This window comes from Anser anser, assembly GCF_964211835.1.
Source record: "Anser anser genome assembly, chromosome: 5".
Lineage (NCBI taxonomy): Eukaryota > Metazoa > Chordata > Aves > Anseriformes > Anatidae > Anser > Anser anser.
Genome location: NC_139725.1, coordinates 4,344,240 through 4,369,788, shown reverse-complemented (window position 1 = coordinate 4,369,788; position 25,549 = coordinate 4,344,240). Strand labels below are relative to the sequence as shown.

Genomic DNA, 25,549 nt, shown 5'->3' with positions numbered 1-25,549 from the left:
CCGCTACATTCACTTTGATTTACTCAAGTAAGTTTTATTCCTCTATCTCAGATTGCAGGTTGATTGAATGATTCTCACTTAGGGCTGAAAACTTTGCATTAGACATTGTGCTGTTTTTTCTTGGAATTCTTTGCTGAAGATGTCTTTTGTTGTTACGAGACAAATGAGTGAAATTCCTTGAGCCCATGAGGACTGGCTGGTTAAGTGACAAATGTTCCTCTGATGGGCAACAGTATGTTCAGTACCTCAAGACTAAATACTCGCTTTATGTGATACTCACTTTAGTGACCTGGCCTTCTTAAAAATCCTACAGATTTTAACTTAAACTACATTGCCGGAGTGTTTTTGCTTGCAAATTCAGCTTAGTGTAAACTGATGTGGATTTTTTTCTGTGTTTGCTATTTGTTTTTTTTGGGTTAGTAACGCAGAGCTCTCCACCCAGATAATGGCACTGCTAGGTGCAACAAGTGCATCATGAGCCTGTACTGCACCATAATTTGACCACCTCGTGTGTTTACACTGTAAACATTGCATAAGGAAAGAGACCCAAGGGTGAAGTGACTTGTTCAAATAATCAGGTAATCAGGGTCTGAACTCAGAATTTTGTTCTGTTGAAATTCAATCTCATGCTGGTTTCTTGGTGTGCTGCCTCTTTGGATGCTTTGCTTTCTTGCCTGGAGTTCTCCTGTTCTTCAGGGGCTACAGGTGTTTGTAACACTACCTTTGTTCATGAATATTTTCTTTTAAATAAAGGGGCAATAGATTGCTTCAGGGATGCAGCTGATCACAGGATAGGAAATGTAACTTCAAGCATCTCTGGAAATAACTGTGATGCTGAAAACCTGTTGTTTTTCAAGATAAATATATTTAATCATTTCTATTACTGAAAATGTCAATTGGGACAGATGTGCATCTCCCTTTGTACCTGCTTAGGATTCTTTTCATGTCAGTGGGGAATTAATATAACTTTATATATATGACACAAATCGTTGAGTGGTAGGTGTTAAAAGAACCCAGAGTCTCCATTTTGTGTTTGGTCAATGTGTGTCTGTGTCAGGTAAGCAAGCAAGACTATTTGTACTACTTTGTACATTTTACGACTGCTGTAGAGAAGGAGGAATACGGGGAATATGCTCAGAGGAAGCTATTTAACTGCCACTCTAAAGCCTGTGCTGGATAGTGAAGCCTGTTAAACAGGATGTCAATACAAAAACCTAAAATTTTTCCACTATTCTTTTCTGATTTACAGTTAAGTCAGAGGTGTGGTTTCAATGGAAATGATATCAACTGATTCTTACAAATACTTGAATTAATGAACACTTTTCTTTAACCGTGCAGATTTGGATTTAATTGCAAATAATCAAAAATTGTATCAAGGAAAGTCAGCACTTAGTGACATTTGGAAAACATGGTAAAATGTTTAAGGCTGGCTAGTCTGATTGTGTTTTCCTCCTCTCAGCTCTACCTTGATCTTATGAGGTTGACTATAGAATAAATATGCACAAATACTTTGACCAGTTCCAATGGATTTCTGGAAATGTCTACTTATTGTCAATTACTTTTTTCCAGAATAAAATTCGTGTCTGAGCCACAGACTGTCCTACAATATCCTATCTCAGTGTAATAATGCATGTAGATCCATTGGAGAGTCTGTGCACAAAGTGAGTAGTAAAGGGGGAAAAATCAAACTCTACTATCTGACAGCTAGGGCATATGGCAGGGAAATGCATAACCTCCAGGAACAGAGCTCTGATATTTTCAGTACAATTTAGCATGGTAGTATCTGTTTCTACAGATGGATTTGTTTTTAAAAGATGATTTGAAGTCAACTCTGCCATTCAGAAAAATGTGCAGTATCTATTTCCTTTCAAGTGTTGCTTATTTACTATATGGCTGGTATGTTTTGTCAACAAAATTGATTGCTATCAAGTGCTAAGAATTTGGCAACAAGAAGAAAAGTATCAGTAATCACCTGCTGCTGCCCCTTCAGGTACTGCATACCTTTGCGTATTTTTATTGTGACCTCATTTCGAATTGACTGACTTACTCCAATAACCCGTTACAATACATGATATTTCTTGAGGCTTTTCATTGTAGTAGAATTGTTGTATTTTTGTTAGTTGTTTTAGTTTTGCTTTGTTTTCCAGCCTGCTGACATATGGAACTTTTGCATGTTCTTTATCTGACTGGATTTAGTCTATTATCTTCAACTCTGTCTTCTAGACCTGACTCTCCTTTTTTTTTTAAATGATATATATTTTCTTCCCTTCTGTTTGTTTTTCGCTCTTCTTCCACATCAGTTTACCTGTTACCCTTTAGTGAACTTTTTCAGTGTTTTCTAGATTGGCTGCATTTTTCTTTTTTTTCTCCTTGACTTCATTTTCTTCTGCAAGTCTTAGTTTCACTTTGAGGCTTCTATATAAAGGCCAAGTCTTATTGTTAACTGGGTTTGCTTGAGAGTTAAATTGGAAGACATGCTGAGGCACAGAAGGGAGTTTCTCTAGGTTTTTGAGTCAGTGTGTCTCTACACATCTCTTTGCTCCTGCAGTACAATATACCACTGTTTGTTAACACGCTGTTATATTACCACCTTATTAATGTACAGGAAGATGGTGTAGACAAGAATCAATAAATAGCAAATGTCAGAATGAGGAAACTGTTCCAGCAGTTCCATAGGAAGAAATGGTGCTTTTTGCAAAGTGGATTCTCAAGGGCACTGTTACAGTTCAGAATCCATGAGAGGGAGCAGAGTCACACAGCGGGTACAGCAGAAAAAAGTCCAGACATCTAGCATGTGCAGTGACTTCATTACAGTTGCTAGAGGTACAACACGTATGTATATTTAACATATACAAACATTAGTATTCTCTGGGAAAAGGGTCATCACTAGTTTTAGAACAGATTTTTAGTAAACGCAGAAAATCTGTTTTTTCTTCTATTCCCTGCTCCTATTTTGTAAGACTCCCTTTCCCATCTGCTCTTTTCTGCTTCTTTCCTGTCTCAGGCTTCCTTCTTCCTTATCCTCCACTCAAAGTGTGTTGAACCTGAGATTAACTGTGTTGCCCCGGGGTAGGTGGGGCAATACTGCGGAGACAGTAAAAATCCCTTCCTTAAGAACTGAACCCTGATATTTTCTGAAGAACCTAATTAGATTTTTTTTAAAATCCAAAACAAGGAGATGGAGTTGTGAAAGGAAAAGAGGTAAACTGAGTAACTGCCACAGCATTCATGCAGAAATGGGCACAACTGCTCGTACCAGCAGCAAGGCAATAACATCCTGAGTTGTCTCTTGCCCTTTACATTTTCCTTTTCCCCAGACATCTCACTAAACTCAGGCCTGCAACTAAACTTCCACAAAAGTATTTATTTTTTTTAAAGCGAATGCATCATGTTTTGCAAATCTTCTGTCTGGTTTCACATTTTGTTTAGCAGGTACTGTTTGTGAATGTCCACTGAAGGAACATTGTTGAACTCAGAGCCTTCTTTTGATTTAGTCATAAATAATACATTTTGGGCAAGCCAGGAAGTCTCTGCTTTCAATTGCTTTGGCTTTGCAACTTGCTGCTTCTGAAGGGGCAATTGAAGGACAATCATACGATCAATGTTTTGATCTAGAGATGAATAACTGTGTTTGGTACACGAATGACCTAGAACCCAGCTCACCATGGCTGGAAGGATAGAGGGGGAAATGTGTTATCAATGTAAGGAAAGTGGAGCAGGATTTGGCTTAGAAGAAAAGCACAGAACTGTCATTGATAAGGAGGTGTGAAGAAATCCCCAAAAGTCAGAGAGATGCCTGATTCAGAGATTAGAGAGAAGGACATACACATATAACTCACCTTGTTTTATGCAAAGCTAAATTAAAATAAATAAATAAATTCATAGTCATCTCCCTATACGAAAACCTGCTCAGGCTCAGAGAATTTTGTATCAATTTCTAAAAAAAAAAAAATACTTCCTATAGAGATTTAAACTCACTTTCACTATTAGATTTCTTTTTTTTAATTCTTACCCCAAAATTACATGAGAAATGTTGCTTTACTTCTATCATACAAGAAAACTCTCTTTGAAGAACTTATTTTTTTTGAAGTGGAAACCTCATATTAATGCATCCTTTATATATTCTTTACAGCACTCTTTGAAGGCATATGTTTTGCTTGGTAATTAATTAGTAATTAAATACTTATCATTTTAAGTCCAGAGGAAAATTTTAAAAACTTCATGTCTAGCTGCCAGGAAAGATATTTTGCAAACAACAGTTCCTCTTTTTTTTCCTCCCAGAAAATTAACAAACAAAATTGCTTTCATTTGTACTTGCTGTTGAGGTGAGTCTACTCAAATCACTGATGAAGTTAACGAGGAAAATGTGCTCTTGGTCTGCCAGATGCAGCTGATACAGTTCTCACAGACCTGTTAATAACTCACCATTGGGTTTTTCCCTGTTGCATGAAAAGTGTTGGGCTGAGCACTGCAGTGCAGCAGGATCTGGCTTCATGCAGGTGCCCCCCGGCTTGTGAGGTGCTGGGACCTCACCTATTTCATGCCTTAACATTGGGGTTGCCCTTTCAGAGGGGCTGGCAGATGCATGGTCAGGTAGGACCACCTGGAACTCCTGGTGGGAAGCTTTGCAGGAGAGGTGTGCTGGGTTGCATGATGAGCCCATGGAGACTCCTGGGTGTAGGCAGGGAGCACTTCCCATGTACTTATGTGAGGAGCTACCTCCTTGCCAAAGATAAACAGCCTCAGCATCCTCCAAAGGAAGCTGGGGGCTGTCCAGCCAGTACCTGTTAAACTCTGTGACAGCTAGATCACTGAGAACCTGGTAAACAGTGGACTAAAACATGTTTACAAGAATGTTAAAACACAATAAATAAGAGCCTCTAAGTTGGACCACGTTATTGAATGCAGTGGCTCACATTTAGCTTCTGTTGAGCTATTTAGCCCCAGCTTCAGTCATCTATTGACATGAAATGGTGTTGTGAAATAAATAATACTTCTAATTCTTGCAAACAGAAATTCTTATCCAGCTGTATAAGTTAAGTTTAGTGCATCTGTATGTTTGAGATTATCAGTTGCAATTCAGAGAAACACTGAGTAAGCAATGCACTCTCATCCTGTCCTTGTTTTGGGAAATACGGAGAACTCAGCGCTTGGCACACGATACCCAGAATATGCTTTGTATGCACAGCAGATGGATGTTTCGGTGAAGGTAGACTACTCAATTCCTAGCTTACCCAGAGACTTTCTTTATAGCTGTAGGCAGACTACATTTTTGCTTTTGCCTCAGGTTATCATCTCTAATGTGAATGCAACATTTTACTGTATTGTATTATAACGATGGTGTAAAGCAGTCACATTACAAATAGTGTCATATATTTGCCAGAGTGTAGATGATTGCAGTAAATCAAGCTAGTAAGTAGAATTAATTCTGAATGACAGCTGGGTATTTCTATTGCATGCTGAAATATATTTAACCCATTGTATTGGGAAGAGAGTAGAAAAAAAATTTCAGTAGTTATTCTTGTTCCTTGTACAACGTTTCACTAGCAATACCTTTTTAAAGAAAGCAACTGAAAAGAGTAACTTAATACTATTTAATCTTAAATATCATCTGAAGACCTTGAAGACTATATCATGTTTTCTAATTATCAAAATGCTCAACTATTATAAAGCTAGTCTTTTCTAGCTGCTCTGGCTCCAAATAAAATCATTCAAATATTTTTGCTTGTACAGTGAACTCATCCTTATTTTAATTTGATTGCAATTCTGTGTTACGGTGTAATGGAACGTTAATTTTTTCAGAGCCCATGGCTCACTTTTTTTCCTATATAAACTGACTTCTTTCAGTATTCATGTTTGATGGAAGAAGAAATCTAGAGAGTATAAAAGGAGGTCATAATCATGATGTTCCAAATGAACACCTATGGCAAAGTGTTTCTGGTTCTACTCACAAGTTCTGCTCAGAGCATTTTAATTTTCTGGCTCATTGTCAGGTGAAGATAACAGCTTTTAAAGGCACATAAGTCATGTCTCAGTTTGAAACGTCTGTGGGTTGCAATTATTTCTGAGATTAGGCAGGATTTTTAAAACTGTTTTTGTTGTTGTTTAGTTCCCCAAAAGTTAAGCATGTACACTTAAAACTGTATACTCAGCTGGGGTAGACAGTTTTAACAGAACAGCTATGAAGGATGTATTTCTTAGCTTCAGATTAATCCTGAGGCTTTGCAGTATTAAGTACAGTTGCCTACTCACCATATTGCAAAGGAAAAGACTATTTGATGCAAAGAAAGAGTTTGGGTTTTATCTTTTCAGCAGGCTAAGACACGTTACCATTTGTTAACAGCTTACAAGAATTTCAGGATGGTTCTCTCAGTCTGAGTTAAAAGAGCCTGTTTTTGTACTGCAAGGACACCTCAAGGTCCTTTGGATATTTCATGATGATAAAGGGAGATACAGTAGTTCCCCTCTTGCTGGTTGAATGCAAAATAATGTGACTTAGCTCAGAGGAAACATGAGTAAAAGGCACATTGATATACAGGAAATTCCTTTTAGACATAAGACAACACCTCTTCATTATGAGGACAGTTAAACAGTGGCCCAAGTTGCTCAGAAATGTTGGAGAGTCTCCATTCTTGGAGATAATCAACACTTACCTGACCATGGCCTTGAGAAACCTGCTGTAGCTGGCACAGCTCTAGGCAGAGGGGCTGGGCAAGATGATCTCCAAAGATGTCTTCTATCACCAACCATCCTGAGACACTGTGGAGGAGAAAAAAACAATAACAAAGCTGGAATTGAAAACTACCACTGATTTTTACGAGGGGAAAACAGGCAAGAAGTGACTTATAATTTTGCTGGGCACCAAACTGTGATTTAGTTTGCTATGAATACAGGCCTGTCTTATAGCTGCTAAGAGTCTCTTCTGACAACATCTTTTTGACTTGGTATTCTAGCTGCTTTGACTGACGCACAAATAGTGTGAATGGTTCAGAAAAGTTCAAAAACCACCAGTGCAAGAGGAGAGAGCAGAATTAGTGTGCAAATTTTGGTTTAATAATAACCTTCAAAGTGGGGGAAGAACTTTAAAAGCAAAAGCCTATGGGATATATGCTGAAATGGGATTATCCAATTTTGTATTTAAGCACTATCATAGGAGAATTCATTCTACGCGATCCTTTCTGGTATCTGCATATTGGAATAATGTTAGAGGGCAGTAAAAAGGGGAGGCTGAAGGGAGCATACAGCAGAATCCACTTCTAGTGGTCCCACTGGATTTGGATGACTGTTCAATGGGACAGCAATTCCAAAGACAACAGGAGCTCAAATGGTGATGACACTAGTTTCTTGCTCAAGCGTCAATGACGCTTGTACAACAATCACGTAGGTTAGTCTGTCTCTGTGCAAGAGACTTTTTTTTCACCTTAGTACCAGGGTTCATTATTTACAGTGGAGAATCAGAGCATTGGATATATATCCAGTGCAAGATTTTGAGAGAGATGCTTGCTGTCGTTACAAGATCTGCTACGAGACTAGAATTAAAGACTTACTTAGCAGGTGTTGAAAGCAGGCCACCAGCAACAAACGCTTAACTCCTCTAAAGTTAACATTTTTTAATACTTTCTTTCTTTATAGGAAGATGTGGATGTAAGCGTTGGCTTAATCATAGAATGGTTTGGGTTGGAAAAGACCTTAAAGACCATCCAGTTCCAACCCCCTGCCACGGACACAGACACCTTCCACTAGACCAGGTTGCCCAAAGCGCCAATCAATCTGGCCTTGTTTTAGTCATTAATATCACTCATATTAGACAGGATCTCAGTGGAGCTTGACAAGTTCAAACTGAAGAGACTAAAGTGAAAACATACTGTTTGGGAGGCTAGGGAACCCTATTCTGATATTGCGGAACAGTTTTTATTTCAGTGTCTTACCAATTGGTATTTATGCTTCACAGCCTCACAATAAAGAAACACAAATGCACTTACTGGAATGAGAATAGATGAAATACAGTAAGGAAAAGTGAGCTGAGAGAGAAGATCAACCATGTAAAGGCTGCAATGAATCTTTCATATAAAAATTTGTCTCCTTTGCAGAGTTTTATCTCCAAATTGCTCACCTTTACCACATAATTTTCTTGCTATGGTTGAAATTGGGATATAAAAAATAAAGCATTTTTGTTTTATTCAAGAAACAAGAAGATATAACTTGAACTTTTTTTCTGTTCAAAGTCACCAGGAATGTGAACTTGGCGTAAGCCTCATCTAAAGCCCACAACAAGGATCAGAAAATTGCCATTCAATACTTTGATTTTATTCATTGTGTGAGCTTTTTCTTTGTTTTGATTTGTGAAAATTTTAACACTCTTAATCTTCTCCCTGGAGTTTATTCTGAACTTGTTTAAACACATTCCAAAACTCACTGCTTGGGAAGAAATCCGCTGAACCTGCTGAATTTTGCTTCATTATACTAAACCTTGTATTTTGCATCTGGCCCTGGTTAGGTGCAGCTTGACTTTTAAAACAAACAAAATATCCTAGATACATTTGCACCTGATCTGAGCTTAATGCAGAAAAGTTCATGAACCTTGCTAGGAGCTCTAATTTTGTAATGAATGCAGATAAGTTTTACTTGGCACGGTTTTGCTTCAAATATGATGGCTTAATTTTTAGATATATTGGAATGGAAAAATCTACACACAACCACTTCTGAAGTTATGCCAGCACAAACACATCGCTAATTCTTGTCATTTGGAGCTTAAAGTTAGAAATATCCAAGCTGATAAAGGAAAACCCAGAAGGTTTACACAATTATGTGAAATCTGTCCTGTTTGTGATATCATATGATTTAGAATTCTGAATAGAAGTGTTTTCTGTGCTATGCTTGAGCTAATCCAGAGATGACAAACTGTCGCATTTGTACTTTTAAAAGACCTAAAAAGTAAAGATCAAATAAGTCTTGTGGATGACTTAGGAAGTGTGAATTTGGATGCGTGTTGCACCACAGCACAGAACCAGGATGGGTCCACAAATAAAACCCATGGTGCTCATTATTACACTTTTCCTTTTTCTGTGCTTTTAGGAAAGAGCTTATATCTGGCTCTTATTTCAGAGCTTGCTTAGGTCCTGCCTACCCCTTTCAAAAGAGTCCTCCTGCTTTGATGTCATGCTGTCTACCCAGATTGCCAGAAGACTTTCAGTTGCAAATGCAGGTGTTTTCAACTGTTATATGTAGTTGTACTATCATTTCAATCAGAAGTGTATTAGGAGAACACTTATTTTACATAGAGAACAAAATAGGAATAATTGGCAAGGTAGCACAACGTACATAAAGACGATGAGATGCATTTGTCAATGGAGGAGATAGGTTTGCATCTACATTGTTGCTTTCTGTGATTTATATATATACATTTAACCTTTAGAGCACTGCTTTTCTAAGAGACTACGTTGCCCATCATGCTGGTATCTGAAACTAAGTATGGCTTTTGAGAAGTACAATTATTTTTACAGATAGCATCTAGAAATTATTATTGCATATAAGGGCTATTTGCTACCTGCTGTTTTTTCCTATTTTTTTTTAGTATTAGTACTTGGGGAAACCGTCACTTGCAAAAGCCAGGTCTTTGAGCTGCTGAAAGTTATCTGAAATGCAAGTGAATAGGTCTGCACCTCAAGGGCAATTTTGAGGCTTGTCACACAGTAAAATGTACACTTTAGGCAGTAACCCTGCCCTGATGCCACTAGCTGTGGCGGGCTTTCTGCTCAGCCCATGCACTTCAGAAACGGGGACAGAGTATTGCCGGTAAGAAAGAGTGAGGCAGTACAAAAGCGAGTGACCTGGGATGTAAATCGGCTGAGGGAGAATCAGTGTGGGGGAGGATTAAAAGGAGGGTTGGGAAGGTAAGTAAACACTACAAAAGGAGATAAAATGGCAAAGAAAACTGTTTTTTTTTCTGCTTCTCCTCACACACTTTTCCTGATATTTCTTCTTTCCCATATCAGCTTTCCCTACGTGGAAGCTAATTGCTGTGTATTCCCATCTTCCAGGACACCCTGATGGTCTTCCATTTTCTGAATATCTAGAAACCCTGTAGGTTTTGTATTTGTTAATACAAACGTAGTCTTGGGCTGTTTAAATGACAGTAAGCGCTTCCATGATTTATATAGCTCAAAGGTTCAGAGGGATCTTTTTGATGTGTGCACTAGCTCATCTATCAGACTTTACACTTAGGGCTTTTTGAAAATGGATATTCTAATTACCAGTCTTGAGGGCTTTTGACTCTTCTTTTATTTCTTCTTTTCTACAGAAGCCTCAGCAGCATGGTAGCGGGAGATGGGCATCTCTCTCCTGCAGCTGCCTCCTCACGTTTGTAACACAGGTGGTGAGGCTGGTGAGGCAAGTTGTTTTACAGTTCCAGATTGTGCCCAATGGGAACTGGGGTCTGTCAAGTCCGATGTCTGATGCCGGTCAAGCAATAGCAAGTTATCTCATCCACACAGATTTGAGAGAACTCTTCCTTAATGGCAGATCTCATTTTGACTTCTGGAAAATGTTTAAGTTCAGGGTCCTGGTTTTAAACAAAACAGCTTTTCAAAAGTTCTGGAGAGTGAATGATGCAGTAACATTTCTGGTATCTGCTAAGCATGCTTTGTTGGCTCTTGCTGGTTTCCTGGCCCTACTAGACATGTTCTTTGGTAGTAAACTACCATACAATTACATTGGTTGAAAAAGTATCTCTTTCAATCTGTGTTTAATTTTCTAAATTATAATGTCATTAAGTGCCTCCTTGTTTTTTATGCTATGAAAACAGGAGAACCAGAATTGCTGTTCTTCTCAACTTTTTCTAGACACTTACTTTTAAACTCGTCTCTGTTTTCTTAGGTGAAGTTTTTTCCACTCTCTGCTCAGATGTGCACCTTTCCACACTCTTAATGATTCATCCTTCCAATTCTGCAGTACCTTGAAGTGGGATAACCTGTACTGTCCTTCTTCCGCATGAGTTCACACCACCAAAAGTAGAGCACCAACACTGATTTGGGGATGGCTTAGCCAGTCAGAGCTTCGTGTCTCTCTCACTTAGGTGCTCCTCTCTATTTTAGCCTTTCCAGGGTGCAGTGGGTGTCACACTAAATTTTCTGACGGTTTATTCCACACTGCCCGTTCTGTGCACAAAGGTGACTTCAGCTAACCTGTCTTTTTCTTTAACTCTCTTCCATACACAAAACAGAAAAAACTTCCCAGATATTAGGGGTCCGATGGCAATTATTCAAAACAAATAGGGGAGATATTTTTCATTGATTCTTTCTTCAGACCGTATTTATTCGCTCCATGAGTGTTTGTATTCAGGATTCTGGCTCTATAGGAAACAGCTTTTCAAAAGTTCAGGCGAGTGAACGATACAGTTACCTTTCTGGTTTATTCACTCGGTGAGCGAACAAGCGTAGAGCCAGAAACAGACTAATGGGAGGAGAAGCGATTTCCATGGTAGAATTAACAGTTTAAATAGCCCCTACTTCTGCTGCGCCTGCAAGGCCGTAGAGGAGCTGCTCTTGCCAGGACGATGCGGTGCCTGGGGGCTGCCCGGGGAGCTCCCGAGCTCGGTGACACCGAACGCCTCGCTTTTCCCTTAACCGCGTTAAGCCGTCACTGGCAGCCCTCAGACCGAGCCGCCTCAGCCATTTTGGGTCGAGTTGCTGGCATTTCTGGGTGCTGCTGCTGAGCCGAGGCTCGACTGGGCAGAGCTCAAGCCCGGGCCGAGCCGTGAGGGCTGCCTGACCGTTACCCGCCTCGCGCTCCGGCCGTTAGCGGGGCGTCGCGAGCCCCTCAGCCGAGGCGCCCCGCTCCCGTTCCCGCCCCGCACATGCCCAGTGGCCGGGCGGGCGCCGGCCGTGAGTCAGTGGCGGCGCGGCTGACGGGGCAGGGGCGGGCCCGGCGCGGAGGGCGGCCCGGCCCGCCCTGCCCGGGCGATGCCTCAGCGCGGCGGCAGCGGGGGGGCGGGCGGGTAGAGGGGCCGCGGCGCTGCCTCTCCCTGCCCGCCGCCGGCCCGCCCTCCGCCCCCCTCCTTCGCCCTCCGCCCCGGTACCCGCCTCAGCCGTCGCTGCTCCGGGCAGGGAGGAAGGGCCGGGAGCCGCCTCCCGCTGCCCCCGGCCGCCCCCTCCCCATCCCTCCCCATGCAGCCCGGCCCGCTGCCGGCAGCCCTCCCCGGGGGGATGTATCCGCGGCCGCTGCCGGGATAACCGGCGCCCCGTCCGCCCCCGTCCCGGACGGAGGATGCTGCCCGCGCCCGTGCCGCGGCGGGATCCGACTCGGGCAGCAGCGGCCGCGTCCCCCCCCTCGGCTCCGGGCACCGCCGCCGTGGAGAGATGACTTCGAGGCACCAGGCGGACTGGATCCCTTACAGGTGAGCGGCCGCTGCGGGAGGGGGGCCCCGCGCCCGCCTCCCGACTCGGGCCGGTGCCGCTCCGCCAAGTTGAGGGGCTGCTCCCCGGGGGGAGCCGCCAGCCGCGGGCAGGGGCTGCCCCGCCGCCGGCAGCGAGGGCGGCTCCCCCCGCAGCCCCGGCCCCGCAGGGCACCCGCCGCCCCGGGTGCCGCCGAGAGCGCGGAGCGGCAGGGCTGGGCACGGCACGGCACGGGCGCGGCCGCCGGTCCCCGTGAGCGCGGAGCGGCCGGCGCTGCCGCCATGGCGAGCAGCGGGATCGCCATGGTAGCGCCCGGCGGGCGGCTGCCATTGGCTCCGCCGTTGCCATAAGCTACCGGGGCCGCCGCGGCCGCTGCCCGGGAGCCCCGTGCGTCAGCGGGAGCCGGCCCGGGGTGCGGGGAGCATCGGCACCGCCTCGCTTCGCCTCGCCTGGCCTGGCGGCGCTGGGGCCGCCCCGGCCGGGCCCCCCTGCTTGCCCCGAGCCGGGCAGCGGCGCGGCTGCGACCCGGGTGAGCCGAGGGGTGCGGAGCCCCGGGGGGACGGCCTGTGCCGGGGAGCGACCGGAGCACCGCTTCCCAAGCTGCCGCTCGGGCTGGCGGCCCTACGGCTCTGTTTTTCTATTTCAAGTCTTCTTTTCAAACGAGGCTATTGCAAGAAGAGATCTCGCGGTCGGGAGGGGTGCGCTGGATAAGGCAGCACAGCACGCTTGGTGCGTTCCTTGGTTGTAAATAAAGCCACGCGGGTACACTCGCGCGCAGCACTTCGCTTATTAGCTCTAGAGAAGCGGGAGCTTAAAAATATTTACAGAGCGCGTTTTAAAACAAAGGCAGCTGTTCGAGCAGGTCAGTTGCAGTTTGCCTCATTCTAAACGACGGTATTTGTAGCGACCATATGCCACAGCGAGTTCAACCTAAACACAAATAAAGCACTCCCTGATACAAAGAAAAAAAATGATGGGCACACAAGCAGAAGGCTGTTGTTTTAATCTGTGTGCATGATCGTTCAATAGAGGAATCAGAAAGAATGAAAACTGATTACAGTGAACCCAAGAATATTGCTGCTCTCTCCAGCAGCTCTTTCAGAGCACACGTTTTAAAAAGATGTAAGGAATTGGCAATAAGGCTTCAAAAATGACTAGCTGATGCATTCTGATGCAATTTGAAGCCAATGTAATGAAGGCAAAAATACCACAAGAACAGCTGTTCATGGCTCTTCCCAGCAGCAGCTTAACTGTTTGCCTCTTCTCTCCCTATACACAAGGCTGTGCAGAGGCCAATACTAAAAGTTTGCAGGGTTTGTAGCAATTGCTTAGAAGAAGGAGATAAAGCATCTTTTTTCTTTCTGCTCAGTGCAGTTCAGAGAAGCAAGCAGAGACAAAACAGTAGATCTTCAGAGAAACACTGATGACAATAGTTGTATTTTTTCTAATACGGTATTCTTCATGAATGTTAACCATGTGTTTATGGCCAGCAACTGCTAAGAAGCCCCTCAAACCAAAAGGCAAACAAACCATGCTTCTGCTCTGACGTGTCTTGGTTTAGACTTCTACTATAATTTGAGCGCTCTCAAGGGAGTTGGCTTATTTTTCCATCTACAGAGAGCTAATTCCAGAGCCAGAGGTTTGTCTCTGCAAATCTTGCTGAACATGCATCTTCCAGGATCCCCTAAACATGCGTATCTGGGAAACAGTAGTCTCCAAATGTGTATATAATTGCCATTATGTTTGAAAACATTTTATTTGTAAATTAGGTCAAAGTAGCCTTTTGTGGAAGTGAAACATGCAAAGTGAGGGAGCAGCCAGGTGTACACCCCTTGGAATACTTCATCTTCTCTCTGGGAGCAAACTGCCCCGTCCTTACTTGCCCTGTTGCTTCAGATTCTTGTTTGCTGTAGCGAGTCCCATAGCTGCAGACTCTCAGAGATCAGGGGCCTGTTCTTTGCCCCCTTTATGGCCTGGACGGCATGTGACAGCCAGCAGTGCTGCTGCGAGGGTGGGGGACAGGACGCAGGCTGTTGGGCGTGCCGAAGTCTGTAGAGAAGCAGGAGACAGCCTGAGCCTCACTGATGCACTCTGTGTTAGGAGATGCTGCAAGCCATTCTCTGAGCTAGGCAAAGCTGTTTCAACATTAGCACAGACTTTAAAATAGCAGCGTGACTCCTAAACCTACATTGTTCCTCCTTGAGTGTATGCGCAGCTATATACCTGAATTAACTCAGAGAAGCGTTTTTTCCTTTAGCAAAATGTAACAGTTTTCCTTACAGTGACATGATCCAGAGGGAGTCAGTTCTGCATGTCTTGCACAACTCTTTAAGCAATATGTCCAATATGTGCAATATGTTATGTGTTTAAGCATGTCCAAAACTCACAAATTAGATTATGCTCTTAAGATGCTGAGAACATTTTGGGTGAGTTAACAAAAAACATTAAACAATTCTTTCAGTGTTAGTGCAAGCCTTTTCATACTAAGGTGTATGAAAGGTTCATATTATTTGTGTGTTTCAGCATTTTGCCCTAAATGCATTTTCTTCTCTTCTGCATTCTGTTTTTGAAACACTAATAGTCATAGGATAGGAGATTCAAGTTTGCTAATGTTATGAAATATAATTAAGAAATGATTTTTTAAATACATTGCATATATTTTCAAAAAAAAAAAGCTATTTCATAGATAGAAATTCAAGCATATGATTAAGCCCTTACTTACATGACTACACGCCAGGTATACTTGCCTACAATTTTCTTTGAAAAAAAAAAAAAAAAAAAACAAAAAAACTGAAACCATTTTAAGAATATCTCTGTCATTTATTACAAAGAATCAAAATAGTTCAGATTTAAGTAAAAAATCATTTGTAGCTCATGTACTCTTCCCTCCTTCTCCCTTCCATAAAGGTGACTCCGGATGGCCATTGGGAGTAAGGGAGAACTTCTTTAGGATTTGCATTCTCAAGCATGGTGGTATTTTGCTTTGGGATCCTTTAGCAGTTTCCAGTAGAAAATACACAGCAAAAATGGATGGAATCATTACCGATTCAGGGAAGTTCATTTTTTTAGTTTAGAAATATGTTTCAGTTTCACATTGTTTTCCTGAACTCATTTTTAATGTAGGGAATTTCTGAAATCAAGATATTCATTTTTATTTTATGCTGTTGTGCCTCAGATAAGTAAGGACGTTCCCCATACTACTTAGCTACAGTTAAAAGAAACTGTTGCCGCCTAAGATAAAAGCATCAATATGCTTGGAGTAAGGTCCTAGTGCCTATTATTACTATGTTCTTACTCGCTTCTTTAGCAATAAGTCTTCATACTGTACCTCTTAAAGCAGCCTTTATAAAACTATCTAAGCTGTTTAATGAGAAATATATAAAGACTTTCAGCTGAAAAGTGTAGGACCCATAGGAGTAAATTTGCCGCCAGTCCCCTGGGATCGCTGCACAGCGCCTGTGTGCTTCTGGGAGGATTTGTGGGGACAGAGCTGCTGCGGCCGGCAGGAACCCGCGGGCTGTGCCACGGGGTACACGTTGAGTAGAAGGCACTGTATGAAGCGATCCGCAGCGTGCTTACGCAGTGGCATCGTGCCTCTTGATATATACAGGGTGATAATAATAATATACGTAGTTTTATGCATGACATTTTTTAGGAGGCTCAATTTTCCTAGCTTTTATGAATTTGCTCTGAAGTTTTAAGGTTGTGCTTAGAAATTGCAGCTATAAAGAGTCGCTACATATTTATTTGCAAGGTGAGGGACTGCAGTCGGATGAAAATTGTGTTGGAGCAGAGCTGTGTTGTAAATTCATGAATCATAGCAATTAGAGCAGCTAAGAAGATTTCTGAAAGCGTGATGTGTAAACAAGTTCTGGAACGGGAATGCACATGAAGATGAAGGGTGTCCCACGCTTGTTTCTACGTGCTTTTTGAAATACTGGTATAATATCTATCTTAAGGGCAGCAGCACAGGTAAAGTGCTCACCCCCTCTGCAAGGTGCAGTTTGTGACGGTGAGTGCATCACAGCGCAGGCAAGCTTGCTCTCAGCTGCCTCCTGTGGGGAATGGCATTGATAATTTATAAGAGCTTTGCTTTTTCGAAAGGAAAAGGTACAAAGAACATGTGTCTGCTCTGCTCTAAATTAGGCTGTCTTGTCTCAGGTTATTGCTATGTATAAAATTAGCCTGGTCACGAGCTGTTAACACATTTAAGTTAGAGCTCTCTCTTAGTGGGGGTCTGTGCTCATATATAGGTGTTACTGTCACAGTGCGTAGCGGCTCCAGCTGAGATCAAAGCCTTGTTGTGCCTGGCATCAGTGGTAGGGAGCTGTACAAGCACGTCGTCAGAGGCAACTGCTACCCTGAAGCCCATAGCCTACATCAACCAGGCAGGGAGCAGGGGGAGGGAAATAAAATATCGCTTCAGTTTTGCCGGTGAGGGAAATAAAGACCAATGGAGGTTGTAGGGAATTGGCTCACATGGAAATGGGGCACAGCTCAAGGGAGATCAGCAACTGAGCTGGGAGTGGAACCGAGTCACCCTGTGCTTTGCAGTGGGCTGGAGGGGGATCTGAGTCGGGGGGTGAGGCTGAAGGGACTGTTCTGCCTCGAGCAGGGTACGCTTTGGGCCGTGAGACAGACAGTGACTGCCCAGCTGCCTTGTAGGGTTCTGACCTCCGGCCACCTTTGCGGTATCAACATCCAGGCTGAGAGTAAAACTCATTTCATAATAGGCCAATGGGTTTCTGGTAGTGACAATTGTTTGCAGATTTCTGGCAGTGACAATCGTTTGCGAGCCATCTGTGCCAGATTTGGGTTGCAGACGGAAAATGGATATGAAATGTTATGTCTCTTCTCTCAGCTCCCCGAGTCAGACAGTTTTGACTCTTACGCCTGAGGGTTTTTGGACTTCCCTTAAAGCTGCCTGCATTTAGACGTGCAAGCAGCAGCTTTTCTGGAAGGTGGTACTTTCTATTAGTAACTAAAAATTGTCCTTCTAGAGAGCTGGATTCTTTTCACACTTCCTCCTTGTTCCTCTTTCCTTCATGCTGATGACTTTATTTTCTAATTCAATTTTTTCTGTTCTTTCTCTTTATGAACAGATTTCTTTGTGCCATTTGTCCCTAAATCTTGCTGTCCTTGACTATCTTTGTTTCCTTCTCTCTTTCCCACTTTCAGCTTGCTTATGACAATAGAATTGTGTCTTGCCAGCTGCATGGTGCCTGCAAATCTCCTTCTCTGTAAATGTCTTTATTTAATTTGTATTTCATTATTTGTGACTTTTGAATAAATCCACCCTAACTTCTCATTGTATTACCTAAGTAGTTAGTACAGCTTGCAATTTTTTTTAAAGTTTAAATTTTTTTTTTTTGCAGATTATTAAGAGTTAATTTCAGTATTTGCAGCAATTTATTCTAAGGTTCTTGCTGTAAGCAAGTCTGTTAAATCAGTGTTTAGTTTATATCTCACTTGTTGCTGAAGCTCTTGTCGCTGTGATACATGATGGTCAGTACTTGGGATTAGGAGATGCCCTTCTCAGTGATGGTCGGCATTGTGCAAATGGGTGGCCATGGGGAGCTGAAGAACCGTTCTTCCACAGTTTTGCAACCTCTTTAACCAAGACATAGTGGCAGGATGATACCAAGAACTCCTGAGGACTGTCAGCTGAAAATACAGCATCTCTCTGGGTGCTTTGTATCGTGGTAATAGTATGCAGATACACAACGAGACAGTCTTCAGTCTGAAGAACTTTCACTTTAGAAGACAGGTGGAAGAGAAGGGCACAAGGTACACACAGAAAGATCAGGGTGATTGGCTGCATGCTTCTTTTTGCTTTCATATTTGTTGTAGATATATGATCATCAGCTTCTTTTGGCTGTCCTGATCTTAAGAAAATAGGAAGTAAGAGAACAGTCACTTAAATAGATAAAAGTTCTCCCAGAGAAGGGTATATGGAGCATGCAAATGTAACTATAGGACAAGGTGGAAAGACAAGTAATTATTTCGGAAAAGTATGAAGGCACTTTATAAAAGATGGAACCAGTTTCTTTTGCTGACATCAGCTTGTTTTATCTAACACTTGACTTTGACTTTGATTTATATATGTGCAGTAACTGTGGATATATTGTGGGTCATCTCTGAATAATTTTTATTTCTACGTCATCTAGCTTTGTGACATATATGAAGGTTCAAATGCTTGTTTTACTCTGTAGTTAATTTACTCTATGTATACATATTTTATTCTTTTACATTAATAAGAAAATAAAATATATTTTTACTTTCCCTTTCAGAGATTGTAGCAGAGATGGCTTTCACATTTTCAGATTGCAAATAAATTGGGAGATTACCAATTTATTTATTATTTATCCTTAAAAGGAACAAGTGACCCAATTTAAAAGGCTTCCTTTGGGGAAATGCAGTATGGCCTTGTGCAGGAGAGAACAGTAGCTGCTTCTGCCAGTACAAGAACCTTGCAGATCTTGGATGCTGTCTCTGTGCAGCCAGACTACTGCCCTTATATCCAGAGATAGGAATGCCGTATTATCGCACACCACCCTTTGCCTTACATGTAATTACACCTGGTTACTTGCTGGAAGGAGTCACAAAGAGGTGCTGTGAGAGTCTTTCAGTTGACTTTGAAGGGAACTGCGTTGGTTCCAAAACCTTTTCCTGAGCTCGTGTTTTAGCTGAGCGAGTAACGACCAGCAGCCTATAATGCATTGATGTCAATGTGTGAGCACTCTGTGTTCATGACCAATGTACTGATCCGTCTCTCTGACAACTTGAGTGGCCGAGTCATTCTTCCATGGAGTTTTAACTTGAGTTCTCAGGTGCTTACCCAAATTTAGCCTTGAATTGTAGATTTCAGTGGAAATCTCATGATTCCTGTTGAGATGCATGTTAACACAACTCTGTGAATATTGTAATTCATAATTAATATAACTCCTTTGACACGGGTAATGAAACCACAGCATGAAGTTTTTAATGGTAATTTTAATTGTAATCATAGTTCTAACTACCTGCAGGTGAGAAATTACAAGATGAGGAAATGCCTTGATTAACTTCAAATGATGACTAAGTTGGAAATTGTATCTGCAAGTGAAATACAGGGTTTGATCCATGTTTAGCAAAAGGATCAAAACAGATCTGTCTTCCAAATTGGGTATCAGTTTGAAAGCAAAATGAATAAAGCTAAAGGCTAGGTATTTCCATTAACGCATACCTGTGCTACAGCACAAAGTGTAAGGAAAATTAATCTTTTTTTTTTTTTCCAGAGTAGTTTGTTGCTAACTGATTCTAATACAGCAGCATTTTCATTTGACTGCAGTAATAAAAAAAATAATACTGCAAGGTGTCGCAATTCTCACTTCTGCAAACTTGAGGAAAATATTGGATGTATTGTAGAAATTAACAGGTAACTTGTCTGGATGATGACTTGGACTAATTGCCTAGTTCAGGTTGAGTGGCAGCTGAAAAACTGAGACACTTACTATACCTTGGAATGCATCCTACCAATTTTGGTAGATGTAAATGCCAAGACTCAAGCCAGGAGTATGAATTTTCTTTAAACAAGCTTTACCAGACTTAGGTGAAGTTCTATACGTCTACCTAAAATTTTAGGTCAGGTATATGGGGAAATAATTCATCTTCTGGGACACTGCATCTGTAGAGCAATGTTAAGTGACATTGAAGATGTCTATACACACCAGTGAATCAGACCCTGGTAACTGATTATTCAAAGGTCCTGAATTTTAAATCACTTCACTGGCTGTTGCTGCAGATTTAACAAGTGAAGTACAAGGTCTTAGACAAAGTTTTTGTGCTGGCCCTAGAATAACTCTAGCTTTGTTTTATGGCCTGCCCTTAAGGCAGAGCTCAGGTGCCTCTGCATTTGGTGCATCATTAGATCTCCGCAATGATATAGATGTGAAGAACCCTATAGCTTTATAGCTTTGCTTGGTGGAGAATTGGTTAAATTCTTTCCTTCTGTATATCTCTGTGGTATGTCCATGCTGCATACTGCAGTGCAGTAGAGAGGCACTTGGACGAGCTGCACGTGAGCTAACGCAGATCTTGAAAGCTGCACAATATCAAAATGCAGAAGTGATTTACTCCTTTGAGGAGCAATGCAGTTCCACCTGTGAGGAGCTATGGATTACGGTAGTTAAACTTTTTCCAGTATGAGTTAGGTTGTTTTCAGCTAGCTCAGTATCAGAGCACAGATCACAACGTAGGTGTAACTTTTAATTTAAAATTCATTACTTGGTTTAAAGTGGGAATGTTAATTTTTGGCTCTTACGATCACTAGACACCCTATCATGATCTACCTAATCTAGGCTCTGGCTTTTCAGAATATGAGGTTAATTCTTTTTGGATATGCCAGGTATATTAATTATGGAACAATATATTAATACCCAGAGAAACTAAGCCATCATGTCAGTGCAAAAAAGATCAGATATCAAGACATTGCTAGATGCTTGAGGCATCCTTGAAGATGGATGCTAGCTACTAAACACAATATAGAATAGTATTCTGGTACTATTGAAGCATCTCAAAAAATTGGTAATTACTTAGTTCAGCTCGAATATCACTCACAGATTTTAAAGATCAACAAAAAACAACACAGGAGAAGTTAAAATGAAATGAATGGTTCTTCCTTTCTCCCTTCCTTCCATTTTTTCTTTCTGTTTTGATTCTGATGCACTTTCTGTTACTTATTCATTTAATGCTCTATTTATGAGGCTTTGCAAGTTAGAGGTTGCACTGAGTGGTGTACTGAATGGTACGGGAAGGGAAAAAGAATTTTCTCATTCTGTGCACCCTGCATCGGAATGATTTCTAAGATTATTCTATTGAAAACATGATGTCTATGTTTGCATAGGCTGGAAGGTGGGATGTGCAAGTTCAAGTCTCTGACTGGTGTGTTTCCTTCATTAGGAAGGATTTCTAATATCCTGCATGAGTGCCTGGACTTTGAGGTTATTTGGTGGTGGTGGGGTGGGCTTGTCCTTTCCTTTTTCTGTCTCAGAAATTTTACCCAGAAACTCTGGAGGTCATTGAGTTTGCAAGATTTAGGTCTGATAAATTGGCATTCATTTTACAAAGACTTCTGGCCAAAAACCCAGTGAACTCTAGACTCGGTATGAAAGATTTTACATCTTAAAAATTAATTTTGCTTAAATTGTAATTTCTGAAAGCCAACATTTCATTGAAGTGATACCAACTAATATAAACCATTTAAAAAAAAAAAAAGGAAAAAGAAAGGAGTTAGTAAGGCAACTAGGAGCTCATTGGAAACGACCACTCCATTGCTGGACTTTTGGTTTACCGACTGTTTGTTGCATTCCACTAAACTAAAAACAGTTTGAAATAGAAGATTTAAGAATACATGCAGAATAGTTGTATTTTGGCATCAGGTTGCTGTAGGCCTGCAAAGCATAGAGAATAGTACTACATGGTAAGACTTGAAGAATTTATGGCTGGATTTTCAAGACTGCTCAGGTCACTCTGATTCTCTGCTGCTGTTATTTCCTAATCACGAGCCTCTTTGAAAATCTGAAGATTCTGTGGAAAATGTTTAATGTGGTGGAGAGAGAAGGTAGGAGAATGACTATTGTGCTGCCTAGTCAAAAAGACAAACAGCATATAACACATTGCAGTTTTTATGCGTTGTTTGGCAAGAACAACTCATTCTCATCTGGAAAAGCTTATTCTGAAGAAAAACTTAAGATGTATTACAGGCATAGAAGTTTTCACTGCATTGCATTATGAATTGTAAATACACCCAACGAACAGTGCTAGGAGTCCTCAAAGTAATTCTCTGTGTATTGAAATGAAAACTCAGCCCAAAGGATTTTAGTTTACAGCCAGCTCTGCAATATTGCATTTGCTATGGACAAGCGCTTGGACTAACGATGCTAAACATGACTGCATATTGCAATAAACAGCAATTAGAAAGATGGGGTTGTGTATGATTTTGCTTTTTGTTTTGTATTCAATAACTCCTATCTAATTTTTCATCAAAATGGCTATGATTTTGTTTCCTTATTTTTTATTTTCCATCCATTAGAATAGATCTATAACTAACAATGATTGATTTCCTGTTAATCATTCCCTAAGTTATTTGCTTTGTGAAATGAACAGCATGTGTTTTCTTTTTGCATCACAAAATACCTACCTCTGTATTCTAATGATACTCAATACTTAAGGAAATTATTCAGCTTCTTTCTGTGGCTCTTTCCCATTTGTGCGAGTCCTCTGTATCTGGAAATTGGATCCGTAGTGTTTGTCTGGTGAGCTGTCAGATTGCTGATATTGGTTTTGGGGAGAGACATGTATGTGCCACTAGGATAGTGCCTGGAGATAACATGGGGTGGATTAAATTTGTCAGTAAGTCAGTGGCAGTATTTCCTTATAATCTTCCATCTCTTTAAAAATTATCTTTTAATGGTGATAAAGCAGATAAATATTTGATGAGGATTTCAGGTCTGTGCTCCCAATCACGAACTGTCACCATAATCATTTCTAAAATAGATTTCAGATTCAAGCCGAGGTCCTTCTGTCAGCACATGGACACAGGGGAGAGCAGACAAGTTCCCAGGGGAGCAGCATGGCTTGCAAACACGCGTTACTTCAGCCGTGTGCACAAGCAGACACTGATTGCCACTGTGGTCGCCGTTGTGGGGCTTGCAAGCCAGAGAAACACACGACATGCTCCCAGTTTGCTGTGGATAAAGATAAAAGCACTGGTAGCAGTACAATGCTATTCCAGAATGGCAAACACTTTTGCAGGGTCAGGTGGGGAAACCTATTGCTGCCTTACGTGTTTCTGGCTTCCTTGTGCCAGCCAACTTTTTTTCTGCAATTCCTGAGCTGAACCATGCATCATCCTGTTCCAGTTTTGGGTAGGTGCTGAAAGATCAAGGAGAGGGAGCTGTCTGCATCTGACAAAAGGAAGCTGAATGACATTTGGTGGGTGATCCTGCAAGCTGAAATGGCTCACCTTGGAACCTTTTATCTTTTTCTCTCCTAATAAATACAAACTCAGGTTGTGAGTGAAAAATGTGTGAATAAGAGTGATCACATGCTGCATTGATTAGACTTTTTGTGCAGTCGGTAATTAGTGTTCAATAAAGAAACCAGAAGGTATACCGGCATATGTTTTTATTTGAGAGGAGTCGAAAAACATCTGCTGATGTGTGAATGTTGATTAGACCCAAAGGGGAATCTTATTTCCCTTTTGTCATTCTTTTTTTTTTTTCCCCCCAGTGATCCAATATCTAAAATGATACTTTCAGCCTTTCTCAAATGCACTTAGAAATAGCTTCCCACAGTGCCAGAAGTGGTTTAATGACAGCTGAAATGGTTAAAAGAGCTCTCCAGCTTTGTCAGTTATGGCTTTTTCTGTCTCAGAGTATGCGCTTGCCTATTATTTCTACTGTTGCCTCCTTTTCCTGGCACACACCAGGTGATTTTTGGTGTGGCCATGACTTGTGAGCTCAGTGTTACCCCCGTGAGCTGGCTGCACTGTAACAGGGTGCTGTGGTGCACCCCTGTCCTGTCTCTACCCTCTCATGCCGCATTTTGGGTGTCGCTCTGGGACATGGTGTGCAGGCAGAGGCACCTTGCCTGGGTTGCAATGGGGACACTACACCTAGAGCAGAAATGTGGGATGGAAGGTCAGCAGCAAGACTGGGGAAGGAATTGTGTTATTACTTATCTTCCACTTCCATCCTTCTTGCCTCTAACACAGACTGTCTTTTTTATTGCTTTTATATTTCTGTTTGCCTGTTCATAAAGAAATCCAGGTAGGGATAATGAGAACTATGCATGTGTAGCCAAGAAAAAAGGAATCCAGGATAGTTTCTTCACAGTGTGCTCAGATTGGAGGGGATCTTCTGCATATACCTGTAAGAAGTGGTCTGAGGATCAACGTAGCTCCTGAAGCCAGGATTCCTCTAGCTGTTGCTCATAATGTGTTTGTAGGTTCTCATTACTCCCCTAATACTGTTGAGTTGAGGCTATTTAAGGTCTTTGCCTCTACATTGCCACCACCTTTTTCATGAGACCTGTTCAACTTGGTGTTTTTGAAGGATTTCCCCCTCTTCAATTTTAGTTGAAATTAATCAACCGGAGAAAAAAAGAAAAAGATTATGAATGAGTATGTCTTGCTTCCTTAAGAAACCAAGCAAAATCTCAATATACAGATAGTGAATTGTCAGTGAAGGAATTTGAAGTTTGAGTGCTCTGGTCAAATTTTATTACAGAACCACTGCGGAAATGAAAAATCTTCCAGAAACTTCCAGAGATGCACTTGTTCGCTGCTTTCTGCCTACCATCCTTATGCAAAATGCAGCATTAAGATCCATGCTTCCCAGGAGAAAACCTAACCCTCCGATAACTAAATGTTTTGAATGTATTTTTACTTGCATGGTGTGATTTGCTTCCTGTTCTAGGAAATCAGCAATGAGTCTGATAATCACACATTTCTATCCAGATTTTACCCACATTTTAATTGAAAATGTTTCCTATGAGGGAGTTAGCAGGCTGAGCTGTGTGCGCGCTGACAAGGCTGGCTGTGGTGCTTCAGTCCCAGTGGAGATTGCTTTTGGCCATAATTGTTGCTAACAGGCATTATAGCAGCTGAAGTGGAATAATTAAAAAGACAACTTCAGCCACGTATTAAAAATATATATATATATGAAAAGGGCAGTGAAAAGCCCTTGCCTGTAATGCTTTGCAGTTGATGTCACAGCACCTGAATATCTTTGATCAATAAAAGCCCTTTACATCTTACTCCTCCACCCTTTGCTTGCAACAGGTTAAACACAAGTTTAAAACAGCCCGCTGGCAAGTGTATTTGTACGTTTTATTGTGCTTTTTCTATCCACAAAAAGCGTTGAGGGTCTTTTCCGTTCTGTTTGTCAACACAATCTTTCTGTAGCAGTTAATCTGATCGACTTTGGCTGTGATCTGTTCAGTTACACAAAACCAAAGATGGTTTATCTCTAGGCTTTAAAAAAAAAACACCGCACTGTAGCAAATTAAATTATGCTCGTTTCCTTTGTTGGAAAATGGAAAGCACAAAATCGAGGACCTGTAGTATCTTGAATTACCTCAGGACCTGTTTCTGTCATGCTTAAACAAATCTGCTACAG

General features: G+C 41.7%; 1 protein-coding gene and 1 long non-coding RNA gene across 22 annotated transcripts in view; one reads left to right on the top strand and one right to left on the bottom strand.

Annotated features, from left to right (window-relative positions):
• Positions 1-11,890, bottom strand: part of LOC310900356 — an 82,716-nt gene extending 70,826 nt beyond the window's left edge. For 2 of the 3 annotated variants that reach the window (XR_014585082.1, XR_014585083.1), the window contains exon 1: positions 6,654-11,890. This is a non-coding gene — a long non-coding RNA (uncharacterized lncRNA). The remainder of the gene's footprint in view (positions 1-6,653) is intronic. The other variant, XR_014585084.1, reaches the window with a different exon arrangement.
• The window catches only part of TUB (TUB bipartite transcription factor), a 142,198-nt gene that overhangs the window by 67,008 nt on the left and 49,641 nt on the right, over positions 1-25,549 (top strand). For 3 of the 19 annotated variants that reach the window (XM_083838178.1, XM_083838183.1, XM_083838195.1), the window contains exon 1: positions 12,098-12,394. The exons of 14 other annotated variants lie outside the window; for them this stretch is intronic. In XM_083838178.1, the coding sequence (XP_083694304.1) occupies positions 12,357-12,394 (38 nt within the window). In that variant the 5' untranslated portion in view covers positions 12,098-12,356. Of the gene's footprint in view, positions 1-11,990; positions 12,395-25,549 lie in introns of those variants that run through there. 2 more of the 19 variants (XM_083838180.1, XM_083838184.1) reach the window with 2 other exon arrangements.